Source organism: Protopterus annectens, chromosome 5.part0 (genome assembly GCF_019279795.1).
Source record: "Protopterus annectens isolate FY-2018-M chromosome 5.part0, PAN1.0, whole genome shotgun sequence".
NCBI lineage: Eukaryota > Metazoa > Chordata > Ceratodontiformes > Protopteridae > Protopterus > Protopterus annectens.
The window spans coordinates 320,555,474-320,581,768 of NC_056735.1; the positions used below are offsets into that span (position 1 = coordinate 320,555,474).

General features: G+C 42.4%; 1 protein-coding gene across 2 annotated transcripts in view; it reads left to right on the plus strand.

Annotated features, from left to right (window-relative positions):
* Positions 1-26,295, plus strand: part of PDK3 (pyruvate dehydrogenase kinase 3) — a 1,115,542-nt gene that overhangs the window by 544,208 nt on the left and 545,039 nt on the right. For both annotated transcript variants that reach the window (XM_044072300.1, XM_044072301.1), the window contains exon 6: positions 26,160-26,237. In XM_044072300.1, coding sequence (XP_043928235.1) covers positions 26,160-26,237 — 78 coding nt within the window. The remainder of the gene's footprint in view (positions 1-26,159; positions 26,238-26,295) is intronic.

The following is a 26,295-nucleotide window of genomic DNA, read 5'->3' on the forward strand; positions in this document are numbered from 1 at the left end:
GGAAGACGGTACAGGGCACATGGTCCCCCTCTGAGACTGAGTTGAATATCAGCGTTCTAGAGATGAGGGCGGTTCTTTTGGCATTGCAGGCACTTCATGCCCATTTTTCTCTAGGGAAAATTGCCATTCAGACAGACAACATGTCAGTAGTCTGGTACATCAACAAACAAGGGTGAATCAGATCTTATCCCCTCTGTCAAGAAGCCATGAGAGTGTGGGAATGGGCGATCAACCACCAGCCGCTTTCTAGTAGCAACGCACATTCTGGGGTGGTCCAACATTCTAGTAGACAGGCTCAGCAGATCCATTCTGATGCCTTATGAGTGGTCTCTGAATCCTTCGGTAGCAGAACAGATCTTTCTAAAGTGGTGTCAGCCTTGCTGCAATCTCTTTGCATCTCCTTCCAATGCAAAATGCAGTGAGTTTTTTGCTCTTAACTCCCTGGAGGGGGAATCCCCAGAGACGCACTGGTTCATGCTTGGCCTCCCAGTCTCCTCTATGCTTATCCTCCACTCCTGCTTATGTCCAGGTTTCTTCAGAAAGCTTGAAGGCTGGGGAGCACGGTTATCCTCATAGCCCCATTCTGGCCTCGCCAGGTTTGGTTCCCTTCACTGTGGTCTCACCTAGTTGTTCCTCCATGGACACTGGATCCAGTTGCGGATCTTCTTTTTCATCCCTCAGGGATCCCTCACCCAGATCTGGACAATCTGAAGCTCACAGCTTGGCCGCTCCGGTTCCCATGATTATCAGGACTGCCGGATTGTCATCCCCTGTAAAGTCCATTTTGGTGGTGGCAAATCCTCCACCAGAAAGGTGTACAGTAGCAAATGGAGACTTTTTTCCATATGGGCTAATCAGCGAGCTTTGGACCCTTTCACAGCTTCTCTTTCAGCAGTCTTAGAGTTTTTGGCCAGCATCTTCCATCGGGGTGGTAGTTCTTCCACAGTTAAGGTGCAGCTGGCAGCTATCTCTGATTTCCATGTGGGGGTGAATATGTCTTCCCTGGCTTTTTCCAAACTTTGTAAAACCTTCCTTAAAGGGACCTTTCTACGTAGACATCTGGTTAAGGACCCTATGCCTCCGTGGGCTCTTACCTTAGTGTTACAGGCATTCATTTCTGCACCCTTCAAACCAGCAGCATCGGTTGATCTTCAGTTTTTGACATGGAAAACTGCTTTCTTGGTGGCCATTACCTCAGCCAGAAGAGTGTTGGAGCTTCAAGTTCTTTCTATCAAGGTGTCTTACATGATCTTTCACAAGGATAGAGTGTTGTTATGTACTAACCCATCCTTTTTTCCTAAGGTGGCCTCAGAAGCCAATATTAACCAAACGATAAATTTACCAGTATTCTTCCCCAACTTCCAGAACAAAGGGGAATACAAGTTGCATCTGCTTGATATTCATAGGCAGCTGCATTTTACTTACATAGGACGAAGCCCTTTTGCAAATCTGATCAGTTATTTGTGTCTTATGCTAAACCCTTTTTAGACAAGCTGGTTTCCAAGGTAACAGTTGCTCGATGGATTTTCTTGTATATTGCTCGAGCCTATGAGGCGAAATTTAGGTCATTTCCAGGACAAGTGAAGGCACACTCCACCCGATCTATGGCTACGTCAGCTGCCTTCTGGTCTAGGGTGTCTCTGGATATCTGCTCGGCAGCTACTTGGTCCTCATCTCATACCTTCATTTCTCATTACAAGTTGGATATTGTGTCTCGGAATAGAGCATCCTTTGGTTCTGCTGTACTACAGAATATCCTTCCATGAGGGCCATCCAGGAGTTTATAGTAGCTGGGGACTCTGATCCACAGGTTGAAGATAAAATGAAGTAAACTACTTCAGATAAACAAGTTATGTACTCACCATAACATTTCATCTGAGCAGTTGTACTTCATTTGTCTTCAACCCCCCCCCCCCTTTCCCCCTGACTTTATCATGGATGCAGGCTGTGTTTTTACTTTGTTTAAAGTGTTTGGCCCTTGACTCTGTCCAGGTCAAGGAGTGTCATGGAGATCCGTGTTATGATAAGGTTATATTGGGTCAGGTAGATGATACCTTTTAGGCAGCAAACTCGATCTGAAGGGAGAAGGGAGACTGGGCATTATGGGTAATGGGAGGAGTCTGAAGCTCAGATCCATAGATGGAAAATGCGGCCGTGTTGGATCAGATGTGGATCTGAAACCCACAGGTTAAAGGCAAATGAAGTACAACTACTCAGATGGAACGTTATGGTGAGTATATAACTTCTTTTTTAAGTTTACATTTGTTAAATTGACAATAAACTTGTAGCGCATGGAGCACGGTGATTAGACTTCAGTGTCCTGAAAAAGGCAAACTAGTTAAGTGCTTCTGTAGTGCGAGACTTGATCTTAACAATTGTTAAGCCTTCCTTAAGTCATTTGTTAAGACTGGGTATAACACTAGGCTGATAAATCTGCCAGTACTGACCACAAAACAACACAGGCAGAATAAAAAAACAGATTTATTTCTGCCTGCTGTCTGTGTCGGTAATGTGTCCTTGACTTTGTGTAACATAAAAGAGTGTGTTGTTGCATTTCTGCAGTACTCTCTGCTTTATGGCTTTGAAAGCTGGTAAAATACTTAATAGTTTTTGATTTTGTAACTAGCAGTGTATGCACTACAAAGAAGTATGATTTGGTCAACAATCATAACCCTTTGTTATGTATTCTCAACATGAAGGCCAAGATTCACCATTGAGCTTTGCTTCCAAGGTGAATTCTTGGCATTCATGTCTCGAACATATAATAAGCCAGTTATGATTAATAACCACTCATAATCCTCTGTGTTGTGTACCTCTAATTAGTCTGTTTTTTGTACACTTCTAGCAATCCATTGTCTATAATAATTTTGATGAACCCACCTACTAAGTTGTATTTACATACTTAACTGCATTTTGCACCAGACCTTACAGCCCATTTTCAGCCATAGCCTGGGCTAAACAATGTATTAAAGTACATACCATATAAAATTGTGATAAAACATAAGGATAAAGAATGGTGTATTGCATGACATGTGCATTAACGTCATTAAAAATGGGAGAAAACTGCAGTTTAAAACTTAATTATGTGAAAAAATGCCAAATAACTACATTTCCAACATTGTTTCTGACAAATATGTAGTCCTAGTGCAAATTATGGCTTCTATGGTTTCCATAGGATAGATTAAGTTTTGTAACTCACACTCCTGTGCAGTATAATATTTACAGTTCAGTGCTCAGTAAGACAAAAACATATCCAAGATTTTAGCATCTAGTTTCTGTCTCATTGTTTCTTCAGGCTAGCTATATTTGGGATTGCAGATGGTTTTCATATCAAATGCTTTTACTGAATGTGCCTTGTAGGGAGCATGGCCAATTCAGTACTAAAGTAAAGAACAATCTCAGTATGGATTTCTGAAAAGTTAACTTTGATTCAAGGCAAAAAAGCGATTATGTTTTTGTGTTTGGATTTTATTTATTGATTTACTTATTTATTAAGTTCATGTTTCAGATTTTCTGTGTATGACTTGCGAGGTCACTGCCATTCAGTCCTAATTTTTGTAGAAGCATTTTCATTCATGGGACAGGTCTTTGCAACATAGTTGTTGATATCACCCCTTTCTTTTCTAGGAATGGGTCATTAAACACTGCCACTCTTAGCCAGCAGGCACAGTACATATGGAAAATAGATCATGTGGTCAATAGAAAGAGATTTGTTGTGGAAGTGGATGACTTAAGCAGTAATAGAATGTTTTAATCTCTGTAAGGAGAAAGACGTAGCAACATTAATATTTGCTCATTACATTAGAGAGTCGATTATCTGAACTAATTGGGACCTAGGGTAGTTCAGATAATCAAACATACATTGAACTGGATAAAAATTTTTAAAACTTTGTTTTTTTTGTATGCAGGGAGTACATTTTTCAACCATTCAGTGATTCCAGTGGACAATATAGAATATTTTTCACACATGAGCAGTCTACAAGCTCAAAAAACATGCACAAGTGAATCAATATAATGTTTACATATTCAGTCTTTATGATTTTTCCTATCTGAAAACTTTGGAAGGCTGCGCTTGGAGAATTGACTCTCTACTGTATGTCAGGATGTGATGCTGTGCAAGCCAGTCAGAGTCACCAGCAAGATTGTGTGTGCCTTCTGTTAGGCCTTTGATAGAAAGGTTAGCCTTCAGTATGATTTAATGAGCTGTTAGTAAGTGCCCAGGCATTTATTTAAACATGTATATCAGTTTCTGTTATTAGTGTATTCCCTGTTCCAGATTCTAGGATTGTTTCTCCTTATAGCTAGTCTAACATACTTATCCATCATTTTCATTGTATTTGTTAAATGGCAAAATGAGACAGCTAAACTGCTCCACCCTTTATCTGCATTTAATATTGTAACCCCTTCATCCTTTATTTTCTCCCTTCCATCACCTGCCCCATGCTTTCATGAATGTCTCCAGGGTTCTTTCTTGACCATTCCGGAACTTCATTCTGCAAGTATGTAGCTCTCTCAACAAAGAAGTAGTTTCCCAGATCCAGGGAATACTTGCCTCCCACAATATGCTGACTATGCCCCCTCTTCCCCTAGCCATCCCTTTTTTTTTTCTTCAGGTAACTTCTTCATATCACCTCAGCTTATCTTGTGCACTTACGTCCCACCATCTTTGTCTTGAAAAGTGTTCTAGCATCTCTAAAATATCTGGCCATAAACATTCTCCTTCATCTGCCTTATCCATATAGCAGCTTTGGTTTGGTCCCTTCCAGCACCTGATATCCCTTTCTCTGTATGATCTTTAGAGCTGCACACATTACTCATGGTGCAGCTTGCCTCAGGCCAAGTAAAGTGGGAGCATTACATCTGTGTTGCTGGAGCCTGTCTCCTGAGTACACAGTACAGCATATCATTTGCTGCTGCCATTGTCCTCTTACTCTGCTCCCAGTGGTGAAGTCCAGAAGTGATAAATGCCCCCCAGATACTTTTTCTTGCTGGTTCACAATCAGTTGCATTCTTTTCAGCTGATAACTGACAGCAGCATTATTGTGACCCAAGTGCAGTGCATTGCACTTGTCTGCATGGATGGTTATTGTCTCAGTTTTCAGTGGAATGAGCTGTAGATAACCTAATAAGTATTCCTTAACAAAACAGGAATGACATCAAGGCAGTCTGAATGAAACTTAAGAGTTTAAAAGCATTTCTGTGTAGAGTTATAACTGAAATTCATTGGCATAGCAGAGGTACGCTAAACCCATTCTTAAGGTGACCTTTAATCACAGTTTCAGTGTAACGACATGAAGACATACCTTTTCAACCCATCTTTGAACATGCCTTCACTTTTGGGCCAAGGTGGAGCCTGCACGTGACACAGGGCTAGTCTAACCGCAGCCTTCCTTACTCCACCACCCCTCCAGTGTCAAGCTCTTCTGTCTTGTCACTGCCACAGTCAGTCATTTTACTCTCTACTATTCTTGTCAGTATGTTACATACTAGTACAAGTAACACTGCTAAAAATACAACCTCCGACCCTCTATCATGCCTCTATCATGCAGTCTGTCTACCACTTCTCTGTACCTGAGTGCTAAAATCTCAGACATCTCTTGTAATATGTCAGTACATGTTTGCACCATAGAAGGCATCCACCTCTCTCTCCTACCTCCTTCCATTCCTTTCGAGGTCTAAGCCTGAGATTGATTTTACTGGAAGCAACTCACTGCTTTTCCCTTGCCAAGATTTAAAATCATCAAAATAAAACAACTATGCCAAAAAAGTCCACAAGGATAATCCAATGTGCTGGGGCTGCAGACCTTCACTTCTGTCTTGGGCTGGTGCTATGGATCATTGTTTCTTTCAAGTTTTAAACTCATGCTTGGTAAGTGAGCCTCTGATCAACCAAACCATCTTTCTTTTTTGGTGGCATTCATTTCCTGTTTTTTTTTCTCCTGCCCCATGTCATTACTTCTTCTGTTTGTAGTATTTCCAGCTCAGATCTCTCAGCCTTCCCCTTTAATCCTGTTCTACACCTACTGCCCCTTCATCAGCTTCATGATAGCTATCATTTCCTTGCCTCTTCTCTGCTTGGCTTTCCTGTCTTGAGATCTGCCAGTTGTTCTCTAGCTGACCCTTAACTCTTTCCGTACTCCTAGTCCTTTTTTGTCCTTCAGAACATGTACTCTGCTTGATTCCTTCTGGCTTACTTCCTGCCGGTCCTTCTCTGCCCTTTCATTTAGTGTCTCCTCCTGGGCTTGTTCATGCTTTCCATTTTCTAATCCTGTTCCCACATGACTCTCTATGACCAGCTGTCACTTCTCCTTAGTCTACCTTGTTTTCCTACCTCAAATGCCCCCCTTCTCTGAGTCCTCCTCCTAACTTTATTCTTTCCTTTTTGGTTGCATGCAATATCTTAAGGTTGAATTGCATGTGGGATGTAAATAAGCATTTTAAGTTCTAAGTGTATACTAATAAGTACTTTTGCCTACTAATAGGCACTTCTACAGTGGTTCCTTTTCTCTCTGTACTATTATTTACACTTATACGAAGGATATCTTCTCCATCATCTTGGTATTTGCTAACAAAAAAAAAAAAAAAAAAAATTAAAGAGACTTTTGTAGCAGCAGAGTTGCAAATGTATTATCATGGTGTGGGACACAATAGAGTAGCTAGGGTGGGGCAAAGGGGCTGCCGCCCTGGCTTCATGTGTTGGGGGGTCTTATGGACGAATCACTCTTCAGTGCGTATAGGTATTTATAAATAAAAGTGGTGTTACATTTGAAGTCAAAACTGAGTGCTGCAGCTTCCCATGTGTTTTTTTTTTTTTTTTGCTTTTTATGTCAAAAGTGTAGAAGAGCTTATTTTTCCTTGGAAGGGCACCAAATGAAGGGATGGTTCCTTGGTGCAAGAATAGCTAGCTGCACTATTGCTAGGATAAAAACTTTACTTCACATTGATGCCTGGTACTGCATTATCTTCATCGCTGCCAGTCTTTCCTGTTGTTGTGTTATATGTAATGGTACATGTGTTCATCGCTGCCAGTGGTACATGCGTTTTTCTGATTTTTACTGATGTACTTCTAATTTTTAGTTATACAAATACTGTAATGTTTGTTCCACTCTTCAATCCTTCTGTTTTTATTTGTTAATTTTAATTTTCAATATCCTCCTTGAATGAGGGACATCTTTAGTACCCATGGTGATTATTTGGTTACTAAAATGCAAGTTTGCAAATTAATTAAAAGCTAGAGTATGTTTGGCAAGGAATTGAATGAAACTACAGATATTTACGTCACCAGGTATATTGCAACTTCCACTGTAAGTTTTAGAAATGTCTTTTTTTTAACATCTTTATTAATTGCCATTTTAGACAGTGACACAGATATACATTAATAGAAAAGGAAAAAGACACAGTAGCATCTTCATACGACATACATATATGTTTTGTTTTTAACAGCATTTACTCCAGCATTGCATAAATTGCTCAATTCCTTCCTTAGTCCTCCTCCTCCTGAACATTACTCTGCGTGTATTCTCCTACAAATTCCATTTCTTTGTAATGTAATTTGTTCCTATCCTTTTCTAAAGATTCCACTTCCAGTTCTTTTATCTCCTTTATAATAATTAGTACTTCAATTATAGTTGATTTAGTTTCCGATTTCTATTTTCTAGTATTTGATTTTTTTGGCAGCCACTAACATTTAACTTAATTTGGCCTTTCTATGTTTAGGAAATTTGCATTCCTTGTACAAATTCAAAAGAATCATTTCCTTTGTTACACCTCCAACCCCCCCCAAAAAAAAACACCTCTATTTTACATCGCACCTCTAGCATTTGTCTTATACCTGAGGAAAATTTCTCTTAAGTCTACTTGGGGTACAAAAATACATATGCAAATTCATCCAAGTAAAAGTCATAATTCATCTAGACTCTGTTGCATACCTGACAGCTATACATATATTGTGGTTTTAGAACTGTCTTGGTACTGAAGATTTGCCTTGCATCTTCATAGTTTTTGTCCATAATTTTAGTAAATAGCATGATTTTTTTATGAATGTACCATTTTTGTTACAATCATCCTTCATGGCCTGCTTGTACCTTATACTAGATCTTCTTGGGGAATAATTCAAAGTGGAAGGCAGTTATAAACAACAACCTTCAATGTAAGAGAGTATAGCCGAGTAAGAACTTAACCTCAGCAATTACTCTGAGATCAGTCTTTTTCCTTTAAAACTACTGTGTTTCCTCTTCTACCCAGTACATCTGGAATATATTTTTCAGTCTGTGTTTCTCTTCGTCTCCTTGTTATCAAGAACCATCCTTATCTTCAGGCTGTTTTTTGCTGAATGTGTGAGGACTGCAGGTGTGAGATAAAGAAAAATAAGACTAAAGGCACAGAAGGGGAATATGTATACAAAGTCCAAGGTCGAGATATCTTGGAGTATTCATGTTATTCTGAGGTACACCTACAGTGAGCTTGTTGTTAATATATAGTAATAAATAGAAGTGTGGGGCACAGCTCAAACATCAGGGGGTGCAGGGTGGCTAAGCATCCCAGCAAAACTGCTTTAATGGCATTATGTTGAGCTTTGCACACTTTAGGTTTCATAGTTGTAGGACGGGTGTCTGCAGTGGTGCACCAGTTAGCATTGCCTCCTCATAGCAAGAGGTTCTCCAGTTTGATTATAGGCTGGGGTCCTTCTGTGCAGAGTCTGCATGTCCTCCCTGCGGTCATATGGGTTTCCTCGGGGTGCTTCAGTTTCCTTCCACATCCCAAAGGCATGCTGAAGGTGGATTGGACACTCTAAATTGTCCCTTGGCATGAGTGTGTGCATGTGTGTCTTCCATGGAAGGCTGGGCACCAGGCTGGCAACTTAACACTATAAAACTCCAATCGTTCTGTGTACCATTGTTCCACTGTAGCGACCCCTAATGGGAAAAGCCGAAAAGTAAAGAAGAAGAAGTTGTAGGACTCACTGTTACAGGTCTTAAAATGATAGTGGAGAGCCCTATGCAATAGATCATAATGACGTGGGAAGTTAACAAGGGAACAGGAGCTGGGGTAGAATGGTGAGATTAGATGGAAATTGGCCACAGGCAGAGGTCAACCTTCTGGTCTGGCTTTCAAAGCTTTTAGGCATTCTCAGCTTGGAAATGGTCTAAGGAATGCTGAGTTCCCACTGTCTGGAAATAGACACATGTACTTCTTCATAACCGTGACTGTTCAGTTGCACTCTTGCACTGAACAGCTGTAAGCCTATTACCCTGCTATCCCCTTTTCCTGAAGCTCTTGAGAATTGTATTGACTTACAAATTCTGTAGTATCTTGTAAACTAAACATTATCTCAGACTTCCAGCATGACTTTTAACCTAACCCTGCCGTGAAACTGATATAGTCCTTCTTGACACCAAAGAATACATCTGAGCTCTAAATTTAAATCTAGTGGGAATTTTGTATGTGCTGTAGCCTTTCCAAGACATTTGTCACTGTGTGCCAGCCAGAACTCTTGGAAGTTTTGTACAGCATTGATCTCACCCCTAGTGCAAGTAGGTGGTTTTCTAATTATTTAACTAAGACAGAGTGCAAGTTGTGAAGCGGTACTCTGCCACATCTCACGCCATACCTGCTGATGTTGTTGTTCCTCAGGGTTTTGTACTGGACCTTCCTATTTACTGTTTTGTTATTAATATGGTCAGTCACTGTGGTAATGCAAAGCTAACACAGTATGCTGATGACTAAGTTTTTCTTGCTTCAGACTGAATGAACTTAGAATAATGTAGTTAAAAAGCATTTATGGCATAGTTTCACAGCCTTTCAGACCTGACTATGTATCAGGCCTGTTACTCAGCTAACTTCAAATGTATGCTTTTCTTATCCAAAACTGATCCAATGTTGTGTGCCCCATCTGGCTTAAACCTGTGGCTCTTCAGATCTGACACAAGCCAATTCCTTCAGACTTTGAACTCGCTAGGGTCCGCCTCCCTTACCCACAACTCCCTGCTCCTCATCCTAATCCTCAGATCTAGCTGTTGCCTTTCCTGTCAGCAGCTCGATCTCTGCTCCTCTTGGAGTATCATGTGTGGTAACCTTGTGTAGTATTTTTTGTGACAGATTTTTGCTACCCCTTACCCTATTTTTTAGTGAAGTCTAGTTAGGATTGCGTGCATTAGGTAGATAGGTAGGGAGGTTTCTGAACTGTGTTTTTGTGCATCGGACTTCTTGCCTTTTGGTGGGCTTGTGTCTCTGTAGTTTAGCTAGAGTGTTGTTAAGGATTCAGTTGTTATTGGAATAGTCTGATGTCCTTCAAGGATGCAACTGCAGTCCTGACATATGGGTTGTCCTGCCTCAGGCAGCCCTTCGGTCGGCCGGATTCCAAAGTCTGGGTCCGGCGTCGGCTGATGTCGCCCTTTCCCCGACGTCAGAGTGCCTGGGGTATAAAAACATCAGCCGACGCCATCTTCTTAAGTCTTTCTTGCTGCGTGGCGCCCGAAGCAGAAGCGGTTTGCAAGTGCCGGTCGACCAGCTCCTGTGTTTTCAGCTACTGAAGTCTTCAAAAAAGCTAAGTACCCCGTTGGGGACCTTTTCTTGCCTCTGCCGATGTCAGATAAAAGTGAAAAAGTTAATAATTGTTTAACTTGTGGGAAACAAATACCCCATAAGGATTTCAACTCTTACTGCTTACCCTGCCTAGGCCCAGAACACAACGTCTCGGCCTGTGCAGCTTGTGCCTCTTTCAATAAACGCACTCTTAGGCGTCGGTCAGAGTATGCACAGGATTATTTTGGGGAAGATTTCTGTTATATCATGCCGTCGGAGCTTCCGACAGCACATTTACCTAAAAAAACGGAAGGATAAGGACCGACACCCGCGGTCCGCGGTCTCGGCCGACACCACGCTTAGGCCTACCGCGAGTGTCTCGGTCTCTTCTGAGCCGGTTTCGCAACCGCTACAGACCGACGACACCGCTCCACCGGTTACTTCAATACCGGAGGCCAGCTCGGTGCCGGTTCCTGTTCTCCCCTCTGAGACCGTAGCCCAGGATATTTCTGACACCATTTCAGTGGATAAGACTACTCCAGCACGTGGGGCTGCCAGGCCTCCAGTGTCTATGTCCATTAAGGCCTACACACGTGCTAAGGCTGCCAAACAGGCTAAGTCTCTCCCTCCAAGATCTGTTTCTCTGGGATCCACTTCTGGTTCTCAAATTTTAAGTTTAGCTGAGGACCTTATTTCTTTAATTAGGGGTTCACAGCCTCATCCAGATAGAGGCTCTCAGCCGCCTTCTGACAAGAGGCCTAGGGTTGAGCAGGTAGACTCCCAGTCCTCCGGTGAGGCCTCAGGTGGTTCTGCACATTCAGACTACCGGGAGGAGGCCTTCCAGGCCTACGAGGATTCTGATGCGGAGGAATCTATTCCCTCTGCTTCTCCTCCTGAGGAGTTTTCCTTTGGGGAAATGCTTCATTCCATGAGGGAACACTTCAAATGGCAAGGCCAAGAATACTCAGATTCTAGGAAAAGGTTAAGGGAATTTTTAAAGCTACCTCAGCATAGACCCTTAGCTATTCCTCCAGTTTTAAATGTTTTAGATGATGTGTACTTAGAATCTAGTGTTTCCCCTGACTCCCTCCCCCCTGCTCCTGTCAAGCCAGACAGGTACTACAGGGTCCCAGACACACATCAATTTCTGTACAAGGGCCATATTGCTGACCCTGAAACTATTTCTCAGGGGCCTAAAGGGGTTTCCGCCACTACTGCTAAGAACCCACTCCCTTCGGAAAGAGATTCTAGGGCTTTAGAAAGGTGGGGCAAGAAAGTATATACATCTTCCACCCTTTCTATGCGAGCATTAAATTGTCAATTTCATATGATTCAGTATCAGGAATACATGTTGGATGACTTGCAAAAGAAACTGGCTTCCCCTGAACCATTAGATAGAAAGGGGTTACAGGAATTGGTTCATAATACTAAGCAGGTTAGCAGCCATTTCCTTCAGTGTGGATATGATGCATTGGAAGCTTCATGTAGAGCAGCAATGACAGGTGCGGTCATACGCAGACATGCTTGGTTAAAGGAACAAACATTGCCAGACCATGTGAAAATTAAGCTTTTGGACGCACCACTAGAGAAACATAAGCTGTTTGGTGCTACTGCACAAGAGGTTTTAAAGAAAATAGAGGAAAAGGCAAAATCAGTGCAAACAGTCAAAGATTTCCTCCAGGTACAGCCTCCAAGATTCAGCAGGAACTGGCCTTCTAAGCATTGGTCCTTTCCTGACACAGACAAATTTCAAAGAGGCAAAAACAGACGTGGCAGAGGTAGAGGGAAAACTCGAGGCTCCTACAGAGGACGTCAATGGCAGCCTCCGAACCAGAGAGGTGGGGCAGGACCTTCCACTGCTCCGCCAGGACAATCTGAATGACTTGACTTTGGCTCCGCCATCCAGGGCTCAATTAGAAGCACCTTTAGGCGGAAAATTGTCTTTATTCTCACAAAATTGGCACAATATTACAAAGGACAAATGGATACTGGAGATAATAGACAAAGGATACAGATTCCATTTTCATACACTGCCAACAAGACATGGCAGGGCAAACCTGCCACCAAATCAAAGGGCAGAGGCACTCAAACAAATAACAAACCTACTTCAAATAAGAGCAATAGAAAAGGTTCCTTCTGCAGAACAAGGACAAGGATTTTATTCAAGACTGTTCCTTGTTCCAAGAAAAGAAAACCAATGGAGACCCATTCTGGACTTGTCCGCACTGAATACTTACCTTATTGTGCCAAAATTCAAAATGCTGACTTTACAGCAACTCCTTCTCATGCTGGGCAAGGGGTCTTGGCTGGTAACTCTGGACCTCAAGGAGGCATACCTGCATGTCCCAGTCAGACAAAGTTGCAGAAGATACCTCAGATTTCTTGCAGGCTCAGAGCATTATCAATTCTCAGCATTGCCCTTTGGCTTATCTACTGCGCCTAGAGTATTCACGAAATGCCTGGCATCAGTAATTGCACATTACAGACTTCAGGGGATACAAATATACCCTTACCTGGACGACTGCCTTATACAAGCGGACAGCCAACAAGCCTTGTTAAAAAACTTGGACTATGTCATTCACCTACTGCAGGCCTTGGGATACACAGTCAATATTCATAAATCAAGTCTTGTACCATCCCAACAAATACCTTTCCTGGGTGCCACACTGGACACAAACACCCAGATGGCGTTTCTGACAAAAGAAAAACAAAAACAATTACCAGAATACTTCAGAAGATTGGCAACACACACCCAGATGACTGCAAGGAAAATCCTGCAGGCCCTGGGTTTCATGGCATCTTGCATTCTTCTGATTCCACATGCAAGGCTGCATGTGAGGAAACTACAGTGGCATCTAAAAAGTCTATGGTCTCAGCACAGCCACAGCCTGGAAACATTGATCCCACTCATTCCATGCCTTCAAAAGGAATTTCTGTGGTGGGCTCAAGCAAGCCAGATAAACAAAGGTCTGCCTTTCAGCAAGCCTCATACAAGTCAAACCATAACAACAGACGCCTCAGACCATGGATGGGGGGCGCACATGGAGGGCAGATGCATTCAAGGACAATGGACACAAAAAGAAAAGCACCTGCATATCAACCAAAAAGAAATGCTGGCAGTGATACATGCAATCAAGGCCTTCGAAAAGTTCATGCATCAGGGCCATCTACTAATAAAGACAGACAATACCACAGTTATGTGGTACATAAACAAGCAAGGAGGTACCCATTCCTACCCTCTTTGCAGACTGGCAATGAATCTCTGGGATATTTCCCTACAATTGAAATTAGAGCTACAATCCCAGTTTGTACCAGGGAAGAACAATGTTCTGGCGGACAGCCTAAGCAGAAACATCATGGATCCACACAAATGGATGTTGCATCCAGACATTTTCTTACAAATAGCTCAAGCATGGGGAAGGCCGGATATAGATCTTTTTGCCTCCCACTTCAATCACCATCTGAAAAAGTTTTGCACAAGGACATACCATCCTCAAGCATGGAAGGTGGACGCTCTCTCCTTCAGTTGGAACTCTCTAACACTATATGCCTTCCCACCTCTTCCTTTGATGACCAAGGTGTTACTAAAGATCAAGACATAGGTTCATAGGTTCATACTAGGCTATCTGCCCAAGGGCATTTATAAGCCTAGCCCATAGTTATGTGGCTTTCGCCACCCCTTTAGTTTGAAGAAAACTATGCCTATTATTTTGATGTGCCTCTGTCAAGCAGTGACACTGAAGTAATCCCTGGGGTATATCTGCGATCTCCCATCCATTGGTCAAGATTCCTCTTGAACAAGGCCAGCGAGGTGCTCTGCCTCACATGTACCGGGATTTTGTTCCACAGCATAGGGAGTCTCTGGGTGATGAATCTGTCCCTCCAGCACATTCTATTAATAACCGTGTCAAGGTTTAAGACTCCCACCCTTGTGGTTCTGAGGGATCTAGATTTTTTGAGGTGAAGCATATTCATCAAATCTGGGTTTGACATGGCCTTATATGTCAGGCACAGGTCACCTCTGAGCAAGCGGTATGCGACTGAATAGAGCTGGAGTTCTTTCAGTCTGGCAGCATAAGACATATTTTTGAGACCCTTTATCCTTTTGGTGAGGAACTTTTGGGGCCTTTCCAGCTGCTGCAGGTGTCGGGTCAGATACATTCCGAATGGGGCATTGTACTCAATCATAGGTCTAATGAGTGATGAGTACAGGGGGACGATGACCTCCCTAGATCTAGATGTGAATCCCTTCATGATCAGGTGGGCAATGTAGAAGGTTTTCCTAACTACTTTGGCAATATGAGTGTCAAACAAAAGGTTACTGTCAACCTGGGTCCCCAGATCCCTGATGACTTCTTCTGTGCTCAGTGGATTGCCACCTATATGGTAGCTAGGGGTAACCTTGTTTTTCCAGAAGGGTATGACTATGCATTTCTTGGCGTTTAACTTTAGGCCATGGCTCTGGCACCAGTTATCGATTTCTGTGAGGCCCTTCTGAAGGATATCTGTGTCAGAAGGGCCTCACAGCAACCAAAAGTCATACTGATAGCTCCAGACTGGCCAAGACAACACTGGTACCCACTGCTACGGAGCTTGACACACACCAATCCGTGGCTCCTTCCTCAATGGCCACTTCGTCTGACACAGCACAATTACAGAGCACTACACCCCAGCTTGAAAACATTGAAGCTGACAGCTTGGAAGATTCCATGACTATTACTCAGGATACACTTTCCAAAAGGGTAAAAGATATCATCCTGGAGGCGCGCAGACCTTCCACTAGAAAAACATACTCAGCAAAATGGAAGAGATTTCTTATCTGGAACAGCAAAAAGGGTCAAGACCCATCAGTGATGAGCATTCCACAGATCCTGGAATACTTGGCTGAAATGCTTCACAATGGCTTTTCATATTCTTCCATAAAAATACATGCTTCAGCAATATCTGCCAAGTATAACACTGATCCGCCTGTATTTTCTCACCCATTGCTAAGACAGTTTCTAAGAGGTATAAAGAACATCAACCCTCCAAGGAAACCACCAATGCCTGCTTGGGACCTCAACTTCATGCTGGAAAAATTAACTCTTCCTCCCTTTGAACCAGCAGCATCTTCAGAGTTGCAATTTCTGTCTTGGAAGACAGCCTTCCTTCTGGCAGTAACCTCAGCAAGAAGAGTCTCTGAGCTACAGGCCCTTATGGCAATACAACCATTTCTCATTTTTCACCAGGACAGAGTTTCTTTGAGAACCAATCCGTCATTCATGCCAAAGGTTGTATCCAGGGTGTCCCTGAATCAAGCTATTCACCTGCCTACCTTCTTTCCCAATCCTCAAAATAAAGGAGAGAGACTTCTGCACACTTTGGACATACACAGACAGTTGCACTACTACTTGGACAGAACAAAGTCTTTCAGAAAATCTGACCAGCTTTTTGAAGCTTTCAATGCTGGATTGCAGGGAAAAGCAATTTCCAAACAGACAATTTCTAAATGGATTGGAAATTGCATTCGATTCTGCTACTCTTTTCATGGAAAAACTGTGCCAGCTGACATCAGGCCACATTCCACCAGAGCTACAGCCACCTCCACAGCCTTTTTAAGAGGAGTGGCAACAAAGGACATTTTAGAAGCTGCTACATGGAGCTCCGTGCATACATTTTCCAAACATTACAACCTGCCTTTATACTCCAGGTCCAGAGCAGGATTTGCCTCTGCAGTCCTGCAGGGCATTTTAGCTACACTATCTTTGTCTTAGTGCCTACCACCCCCAGGTTGGCTATGGTATTCAACCCATATGTCAGGACTGCAGTTGCATCCTTGAAGGACATAGTACAGTTTTGTACCTACCATAAATGTAGATGTCCGATAGGTATGCAACTGCAGTCAGATTTTCCCTCCCACCTACCCCTCTGTGGTATACTTTTGGGTTTCTACCCCTCATTTTAGCTAGCTGGGGTAATCTTTTATGGTGTATTTGATTTAATGCTGTTGTACTTGTCTGGAATTTTTTCTCTATTTTTCAAAATTTAGCCTTCCTTAGAGGGCACCTGGCATCTGGGGCAAGAAACACTGAAGAAGATGGCGTCGGCTGACGTTTTTATACCCCAGGCGCTCTGACGTCAGGGAAAGGGCGACATCAGCCGACGCCGGACCCAGACTTTGGAATCCGGCCGACCGAAGGGCTGCCTGAGGCAGGACAACCCATATGTCAGGACTGCAGTTGCATACCTATCGGACATCTACATTTATGGTAGGTACAAACCTGTACTTTTTCAGTAGGAGTAGTACTCTGGGTAGTTTTTATCTGTGTCTTTTTCAGCTTTGTTATGATATGGATATGGGATTTAAGATGTGCATGGCCTGTGAGTACAAGTTGTCTTAGCAAGACACACATGATAAATGTGTTTACTGCCTGGGAACATTGTAAATGGATTCTGCTTGTACTGTTTGTGAAGGTTTTGGATCCAGGGCAATTAATGAATGTCGGGTCCAGTTGGTCCTCAAGGGACTTCTCCCCTTCAGTCCTTCCTCTTCTTCATCTGCTGCTTCTCCCTCGGTTCTGAAGGTCGGGTCTGAGAAGCACTGTCTGCTGGACTCCAGGTCTTTTAAAGGAGATTAGAAGAGATTCTCTTCTTCCTCTGTCCCCAGTCCTTCCTTCTCAGGCTTGCTGGACCTGAAGATCCCACAACTTTTGGTCCTCTGGCTGCCCTGGTGACAACATCTGTCCAACCCCTCAGAGCTGATCTCCATTGGTGCCAACAACCAGCAAGGCTCCATCTCCAGTTCCCTGCCTTCTTAGTCTCTTTCTGCTTAAAGGGTCTCCTTCTGATAGGACAGCTTCCCCCTTCTCACCTTCCACTCTGCCAGCGCTGTCATGGGAGTCTTCTTCGTCCCTGCCGTGGTTCTGACCAGCAAGGTTCCATCTCCAGCTCCAAGCCTTCCTGGTCCCTTTCTGCTTAAAGGGGCTCCTTCTGATAGGACAGCTTCCCCCTTCTCACCTTCCACTCTGCCAGAACTGTCACCAGAGTCTTCTCATTCCCTGCCCTGGTTCTGAATCTGTCCAGATCAGATCCAGCAGATGAGTTTGTTCTGTTCTAAACAGCACTCCAATCCTCCCATCAGTGACATCATCAGTATGGTTATTGAGGTCGGTGGGCAGCATTACAGCGTCCGACTTGGAGCAGCTGCAGAGGTCCTTTTTTCAGAAGCAGATGCAATTAGGCCTTATTCCTTCAGGCCGGTCCAGTCCTAGGACCCTTGGCTCCATCTGTCTGGCTTCCTCCCTCAGCCTGTTTGGATCAGAGGTTTTTGGGCCTGGCTGCATTCCCACCCTCTGGGTTGAATCCGACAGCTTGGCTGTCTTCGACTCTGATTCTTTCCTTGGTCGTGTTGACTCTGACTACTTGGGGGCCATCAGGACATCGGGCAGTGGTGTTGAAGCAGGAGGGTGTATATGGAATCCTGCATGAGGGAGCCCATCCCCAAAAACCCAGATAAGGTTCTTGCACCCCCAGGACCAGCTGTGTTGGAGTAAAGGTACAGTCATTGATACTATTGTGGTGTTGGCTGACACCAAGAAGGAGATTTCTGAGGAGAACTCCTTGGTCCATCCCCTGAATAGGGAGTCTAAGGCTTTGGATTGTTTAGGAAAGCACTGCTGTGCCTTAGCCAGTTCTGCACTGAGAGCAGGAAATTATTTATCACACTTGACAAAACTTCAGCATGACCTGGTGTCTGAGGTGTCAATGAATGTCAAGATGGAGCAGTCTCCAGAGAGTCAGAAGATGCTGGAGACCCTGCTTTCTATCGCCAAAGTTTCCATGAGGCTTATTTCGAACGTAGCTGCTGGAGTGTCCTGAATGGCTGGCTCTGGATTTGCCATGCGGAGGCATGCTTGAATGCATTTATGCAACTTTGTAGATTGCTTCAAGACATCCTTTGTCAATGCCCCTTTGATGGCTCTTCCTTGTTTGGCCTGAAAGTTAAATAGACTCTAATGAGGCGCTTTCGTTCTTATTAAACAAGAGACTTCTTCAGAACAACAGTTCTTTGCAGCCTAATAGTTTTAAACACAATTAATTAATCACATGATCCACTTTTTACTACTCATTCGCTGTAATGTATAATGCCCATTTTTCAAAGGAATTCTTGTTAAAAATACATGTAAAAACATATTATTATAAAACAATTAATTCTAAGTTAAATAAAATAACTATTCTAATAAAACTTGAAAAACCAATACTCAATCTAAAAATAACAAATATGGCTGGAAACAGTAAAGCAATTCACATCAATTTATCCACGTGTATACTCTAATGTATACATTATTTATAATAGTTATTCAAATGGGGAGTCATATTTAGGGAACTAAATTGGGAGCTTAGGCTGAATGCAACTACGTTGCCAGGGTTAAATGAATCAGAGAATCCCATGCCCATTTTGAAAAAGAGAGCATTTGACATATGACTCCCCATTTGAATAATGCTAGGAGCCATCACTGACAATCAACTTAAGTTTGATCTACACATTCATCATAACATTAAGAAAACCCACCAGAAACTAGGCATCCTCTATAGGAACAAGCACTCACTGAATACATCGGCCAAAGCCACTCTTGCCAAAACCTTTTTCCTCCTAACCCTTCTATATGGTGACACAATTCTCACTAACTTACAGGTCACTGTCAGATCCAAAATAGAATGTTGCTACAACAACATGGCCAAGTTTGCCACTAATTCAAAGACCAACACACATCAGTGTAGAGCACCACATATACTACAATGGCTTGAACTCCCTAACCACTTGCATTATGTCCCATTCTTGACTTTACACAACATCATTTATAAACCTTTAGCATGCCCAGCTCTGACTCACATAGTTAATCCTTACACCCCTAACAGAACTCTAAGATCTGAAGACAAAAACCTCCTAGCTATCTTCAGTCCCTCAAAAGTACCAGGACAAAGCTTATATTTTTACTCTGTAGCCAATGTCTGGAACTCTCTTCCCCTGTTCGCAAGGATTATTACTAACCTGGAAGCTTTCAAATCGTCCCTAAAACAATATCTAAACAACACATGGCTATCCTCATGTTCAACTCCTGCCTAACTTGAACTTTACATTTCCACCTCTGGCTGATCTTCTCTAGGCTAACTTATTTCTCTACGCCTCTACTACCAAAACCCATATTTGTTTCAGCAGACCTTTTCAGCTAATCTCCTTCATACACTTTTCCCTCATCTCTCCACAATGCCTTCTGTCTTCTTTTATATTGTAATGGCTGCTAAACAACATATCCCTGTATAAAGCAGAAATGTAGTGTTATGTATGTACAAAACTGAATGAAAGTTTGGAGCTTTTCTTCCTGGGATTCTGCTGAAAACAGGTTCTATTTGACCCAGATGGACTTTCCCTGTAAACAAATATCAAATAAATAAATAACTAAATAAATAAAATTACAGTCAATTACCCAAAACTGAGTTTTCAGCCTGTTCAGGTGTTAACATTCATAGGTTGTCTCTTGGATAGAGTCAGTCAAATTGCCAGGCTTCCAAGTTCCAGAGTGATCAGCATTCGTGCTTAGACCTTGTCAGTACTTGCAACATCGAAGCCTCCAGCTTATGAAGTTATAAAATGTCTAGGTCATATGGAATTGTTCATAGAGTTGATTTCTTTAGCTGGATGTCATATGAGACGTCTGCAGTGGACTCTGGCCTTACAGTGGTCTTTTCTGTCGCATCCCATGGATTTTCCAATATGGCTGGCATAGGTATGTCATATTCAAATTTGTTGGTGGTTGCAGTCTCCTTTAGTAACCAATGCAAGACCTTTATTCTCTTGACCACATTCACCATAGACATCTCCCTCCTGGAGTGGGGATGGGACATTTAGAAGGGAGGATGATTCAAAGGTCATGGTCTTCCACAGAGGCCCACATTCACATCAATGTTCTGGAGATGATTGCAGTCCTCCTTGCACTGAAAGCCTTTCAGGATGCCCTTCCCATAGGTGTAATTTCAATACTGATGGACAATATGCCAGTTGTCTGGTATCTCAACAAGCGGGGGGGGGCATGGTCATATCCTGTTTGTTGAGAGGCCATGAGGATTTGGCAATGGGCGATTTCATTGCATTGGGGAAGTCCAACATTCTGGGTGACAGCCTCACCAGGAATATTCTGCTTTCTCATAAGTGGTCCCTAAATCTGAGGGGTGCAGCTCAGATTTTTCAGCATTTGGGCACTCTTTTTACAACCTATTTACCTCCCCATCCAACACCAAGTGCAGCTGCTATTACGCCTTAGTTCTCCCTCTGGAACAGTCACCCATAGACACTTTGGTGTTTGCTTGACCCCCCCCTCCCCCAGGGCTTCTTTTTGGTTATCCCCCAGTTCCTTTCATGGTAAAATTTCTTCAGACGGCAGGCCGCTGCAGTGTAACTGCGATCCTCATAGCCCCCCTCTGGCCTCGTCAGGTGTGATTTCCCTTCTTTGGCCTCTTCTGAAGTGCCTCTCTTAGGTACTGGATCCCATTCCAGATCTCATTTCTCCTCCAGTGGGTCTGGATCCTCCCAGCTTTCAGTCCCTTACTTTAACTGTGTGCTTTCTCCAGCTCCCTTGATGGCCAGAAATTCCAAGCTTTCACAGGCTGCAGTCTATGTCTTATCTTCATCTCAGAAACAGTATACTAGAAAAATCTATTCCAGTAAATGGAGACCATTTTTACTATGGGCAGAATCTGATGGACCTGAACCTTTCTACTCTCCCTTAGACTCCGTTTTGGAATTTCTTACTTAGTTGTTTCAATCATGTTCCAGTTTTTCTATAAAGTGAAGTTGGCAGTCATGTGTAATTTCCATGGTGGCAAGGAGTGTTCCTCTGGCTTCCATCAAGATTTTCAAGGCATTCCTCAAAGTTACCGTTTTGCTCCATCCCCATGTTCGGGATCAAGTTCCTTCTTGGGATTTGCTGTTTGTTTTGCAGGTCCTTGCAGGCCCTCCATTTGAATCTTCAACAACTTCTGACTTAAAGCTCTAGTCATGGAAGACTTTGTTTTTGGTGTCTGTCACTTCAGCAAGGAGGGTTTCGGAGTTGCAAGCTCTTGATTCTTCTCCTCCTTATTTGGTGTTCCATAAAGACAGGGCTTCTTTTTGTATGGACCCTTCCTTTATGCCTAAGGTAGCTTCCAAGAATAACCTTAACAGTTCTGTTCAGCTTCCTATTTTTTTTCCCAATTTCTCCAACAAAGCTGAACACCTTCTGCATTGTTCGAATGTGCATTGGAAACTGAGATTTTATTTGGACCATACCAAAACTTTCAGAAAATCCAGTCAATTATTTGCCTCCTTTTCAAAATCCAGGCTGGGCTTACCCTCTCCTGTGTCTAAAGTGACTGCATCCAAGTGGCTACCAGACTGTATATTGTTTGCACATTTTGTGAAAGGTAAGACCCTTCCACACAAGCATAAGGGCCATTCTGCAAGGGTTATGGCAATTTCTACAGCTTTCTTTTCTAGAGTATCAATGAATGAAGTTTGTGCAGCTGCTACTTGGATGGGTCACCACACTTTTGTGTTGCATTATACGCTGGATGTTCAGTCTAGATCCAGGGCTTCATTTGGCTCCACTGTATTGCCAAATATCCTTCTATAGTTCCTCCCAAGGAATGTTTTGTGGCTGGGGACTCTGGCCCGTAAGTTGAAGCCAAATGGAGCAGACATTGGATATGTAAGTTACGTACTTATCATAATGATAGATATGTGTTGTCTGGATCCATCTGGTTCAGCCTTCCCCTCATCCTGCCCATATCTTTGGTTGTTATGATGAACTTCCCTTTTTGTGATGACCAGACAGTAGAGGTCATCTGTTCCTTATTTTTTTGGAGTCCTGTATCCCCCTTCATTAGGGAAGTTTTAGTGTAAGTTGGAACTGGCTGTCATGGTGCAAACTCAATCTGAGGAGTAGGGAGAGGAGTGAGGAGTTGTGGGTAAGGGAGGCAGAATCTGGCGAGTTCGAAGTCTGAAGGAATTGGCCTGTGTTGGATCCAAGTCGAATCTGAAGACCCACAGGTTGAAACAGATGGAGACAGACAACTTGGATCTATCATTATGGTAAGTACATAACTTTCGTTTCTGTTAAGTTGTTTGATATCTTTTGTTCAGATTGCTTGTTTCTTTTTATCCCAGTGTGATTTTATATAATATACAGCTATATCTCTGATCATTGTGTTGTAGTGCATGGACCATGATGATTACACTCTGATATTCAGGAAAAGGCAAACCAGTTAATAGCTAGAATGGCGCGAGACCTGACCTTAACAAATGTTAAACACCCTCTGCTTATGTTGATCAGGTCTTGTGATAGGCAGTAAAATCTGTCAATACTGACCAGTAAATGACACTTAGAAAGTCACTAGAATAACAAGCTATGTATTTGCCTGCATTTTCTAAAGGACACAAAGTCTGAAACTTAAATTTATGTCTTTATTTTATGAATCTTGTCCTCAGTAATTTGTCCGAAAACCACTGACTTTATGAGGAACAGACCAAACGTATGAGGGAAAAATCTGGACAATCTGCTCAAATCTGGACAGTTGAGAGGTGTGGAAGGTGACTGTAAAGTTAGGGACTGTGTTACACTGTCTTTCTGACAGTGCTTGCTAAGTGCTTTATGACTTTGAAAGTTATCAAAACACTTGCCATTTCTTTCCTTTTTACTGTAACTAATAGTACATGGAGCAGATAAAGCTCCATGCACTGCAAAGAATTATGATCAGGTCACCTATCCTAACCTACTATTATGTGTTCTCGACATGGATGTGATGCCAAACTTCACCTGTCAAGGGATTTCTTGTCATCCATGCCTAGAACACATAGTAAGTAGATTAGGATCACCAGTCTAATCATAATCCTCTGTATAGTGTATAAAACAAGTTGCTTTATGATTGGAATGTCTGGAACTTTTCTCCTTTTGACGTAATTGAAAATGGGTCTTCCCTTATAGACATTCCTGGTTAACAAATATAAATCAATCAGTGCGTCATATCAGTCAGTCAGTAAATCAGTCTGTCAGTCTGTGTGTCTGTCTGTGTTTGTCTCTGCATTCAGTTCCTTAGAATGGGGCTTGGCTTTGATCTACAGGAAGAGGGAGGATAGCATGGAAACACTACACATTTAATTAGGAAGAGCTTTTGTTGGAAGGGGATATTTGAGTGGATAATGGCTGTGTGGTAGCTGTAAGTGTGTAGGTGTGACCTATTTTAAATGAACATTTTGAAGACCAATTATAAAGGGTAAAGTGTTGCATAACTGTATTTTTTAATCTGCTCAGACACTGTCTGATTTAAGATATGATTTTTTTTTATTTCATTGCTTTTCTTAGTTTTACATTTTTTTTCTGTTTTTCACTGTATTGACATCAACATTGCTAGACACTTCCCCATACAAGTAACTTGGATAGTGTATCCTGCCTACCTTGACCTGGCTAAGACATTTGATACAGTACCCCACTCGGACATTTTTAGCAAACTAGTGCTGGACCTGCTCTTCTTTGGCATCTACTTCTCAGAAGTCCAGGCCAATGTCAAAAGCCTCTGTCTGACCAAGTTTGCAGATGATTGAAAACTGTATCATAGTATCCCTCAAAGACACCAACATCTTACAAGTGGGTCTAACACATGCAAATGACTTGTGCCAAAGCCATGGCTTAAAACTCAATGCCATGAAATGCATTGTAGTACCTTTTGAGAAGTCAGCCACAGCATGAAACTACATCATCAATAAAACACCCCTTAGAGTTGAGCCACTAGTCAGGGATCTGGGAAATCATGTAGATGGTAACTTGGCTTTCGATCAACATGTATTCATGGTAGTAAGGAAATCTTTCTATGTTGCCCAATTTATAAGTAAGTGCATGGCATATAGGTTCAGGGGAAGTCATTGTATCACTATACTTGATTCTTATCAGACCCATCATTGAGTATAATACCCCTTCAGTATGCTCCTGACCAGACACACACAGCAGGTCATAAACACAATGTCCTGTGCAGATTGCCTCAAAGCTTATATATTTTCTCCGTCACCTACAGACTACTGAGGGGTGATCTCTTCCAGGCATACAAGGCATCCCTGGACTTGCTCTGATGAACTTTTTGCACATCTGCAAAACAAACAGCATCAGAAGTGCTAGATCTAAAGACCTGAATTTTGCTTGCAACATAAATAGGACATGTTGGAGAAACAGATAAGTATCTCAGAGAATTCTTTTTCTCTGGAAAAGGCTCCCCATACATGTGAAACAAAGTCCCTTCCTAACCTATTTAAGATTAACTGGTACCACTGGATTGGAAATTGAAAATTCACCCTTGGTCTGGCACCCATGTCTCTGATGCACAGAGGAAGTCAGAAAATCATGTAGGAACTAAGTCACCTCCTACATAAACGTCTAAAACATATAACTTGTGGGACACATTTGGGTTCCATTGCTAAGCTTATAAAGGCCCTAATATAGCAATAACCCACGCCTGGGTGTGGGTAATGCTAAATTTATCCACGGTTGGCGTGGTTTGGTCCCGAGGGCGAAGCCCGAGGGACCAAACAAAGCCAACCGTGGGTAAATTTAGCATTACCCACACCCAGAAGTGGGTTATTGCTATTATACCATGACATTATTTAAGAAAAGAAACTATTACTTTTCTTAAATAATGGCATAGTATAATGCCTGTTTACTGCCCTTCCGCAGATGTCTGGCATCCGCAGTTCTGATGTACTGCGGCGCCGCGTACATCAGAGTTGTGGAAAAGCAACGGAGAAAGCAAGATCTCCGTTGCTTTTTAGTGTCTCGCTATGTTAAATGAGTTTAACATAGCGAGAGAGTTTTAAAATAAGCAACGGACATCTCCGTGCTTATTTTAAACTGTCTCGCATGTTAAACTCATTTAACATAGCTACACTAAAAGCAACGGAGATCTTGCTTTCTCCGTTGTTTTTAAAACAGCTGCTATGTTAAATGGGTTTAACATATGACAGCTTTAAAATAAGCAACGGAGATCTCCGTTGCTTATTTTAAAGCTGTTTTGCCATGTTTAACCCATTTAACATACCCAGACAGTGTTTTAAAAAAACGAGTTATACTAATGGAAAAAAGTCCGGGCAACCGGACCTTTTTCCATTAGTATAACTCGATTTACAATGGGCACGCTGGCCAATCAGCGTGCACGTTTTGGGGGGGGTCATGGTATAATGGTCATTAGCCTTGTGTACGACTATGAAACTATGAACCTGTGAGGAGTATATTACTATGTACTTTTAACTTGCTCAACAACAAGCACAATATCTGATACTCTTCTAAAATCACATGCTCAGAGGGTATGTGTGTGCATGCAGATTATGAAGTATCCCTGGTTCCCTACAGTTTTCCACATTTATTATAAGAGCAACTTAAGGTAGTCCCTTAAATCAGTTTGCTTTAGAGTATGTGCAGTGCTGTTTGCATTACTAGTCAAAAAACAGGTGGTGATGCTTGGCTGTTGACTTTCTGCTCGTGTATAGGTAAAAATGACATCATAGAAATGCATCTGTATTCTGATATGCAGCCATTACATTGTAAGAAACTGATTAATATTTTCACTTGTTTTGACAGATGCATATGAAACAGCAAAGATGCTGTGTGAGCAGTACTATATGGGAGCTCCAGAGCTAGAGATTGAGGAATTCAATTGTAAGTATGTTTTGTATATTACTATTCTTTGAAGACATAGTTTGATAAGTTCCCCTTG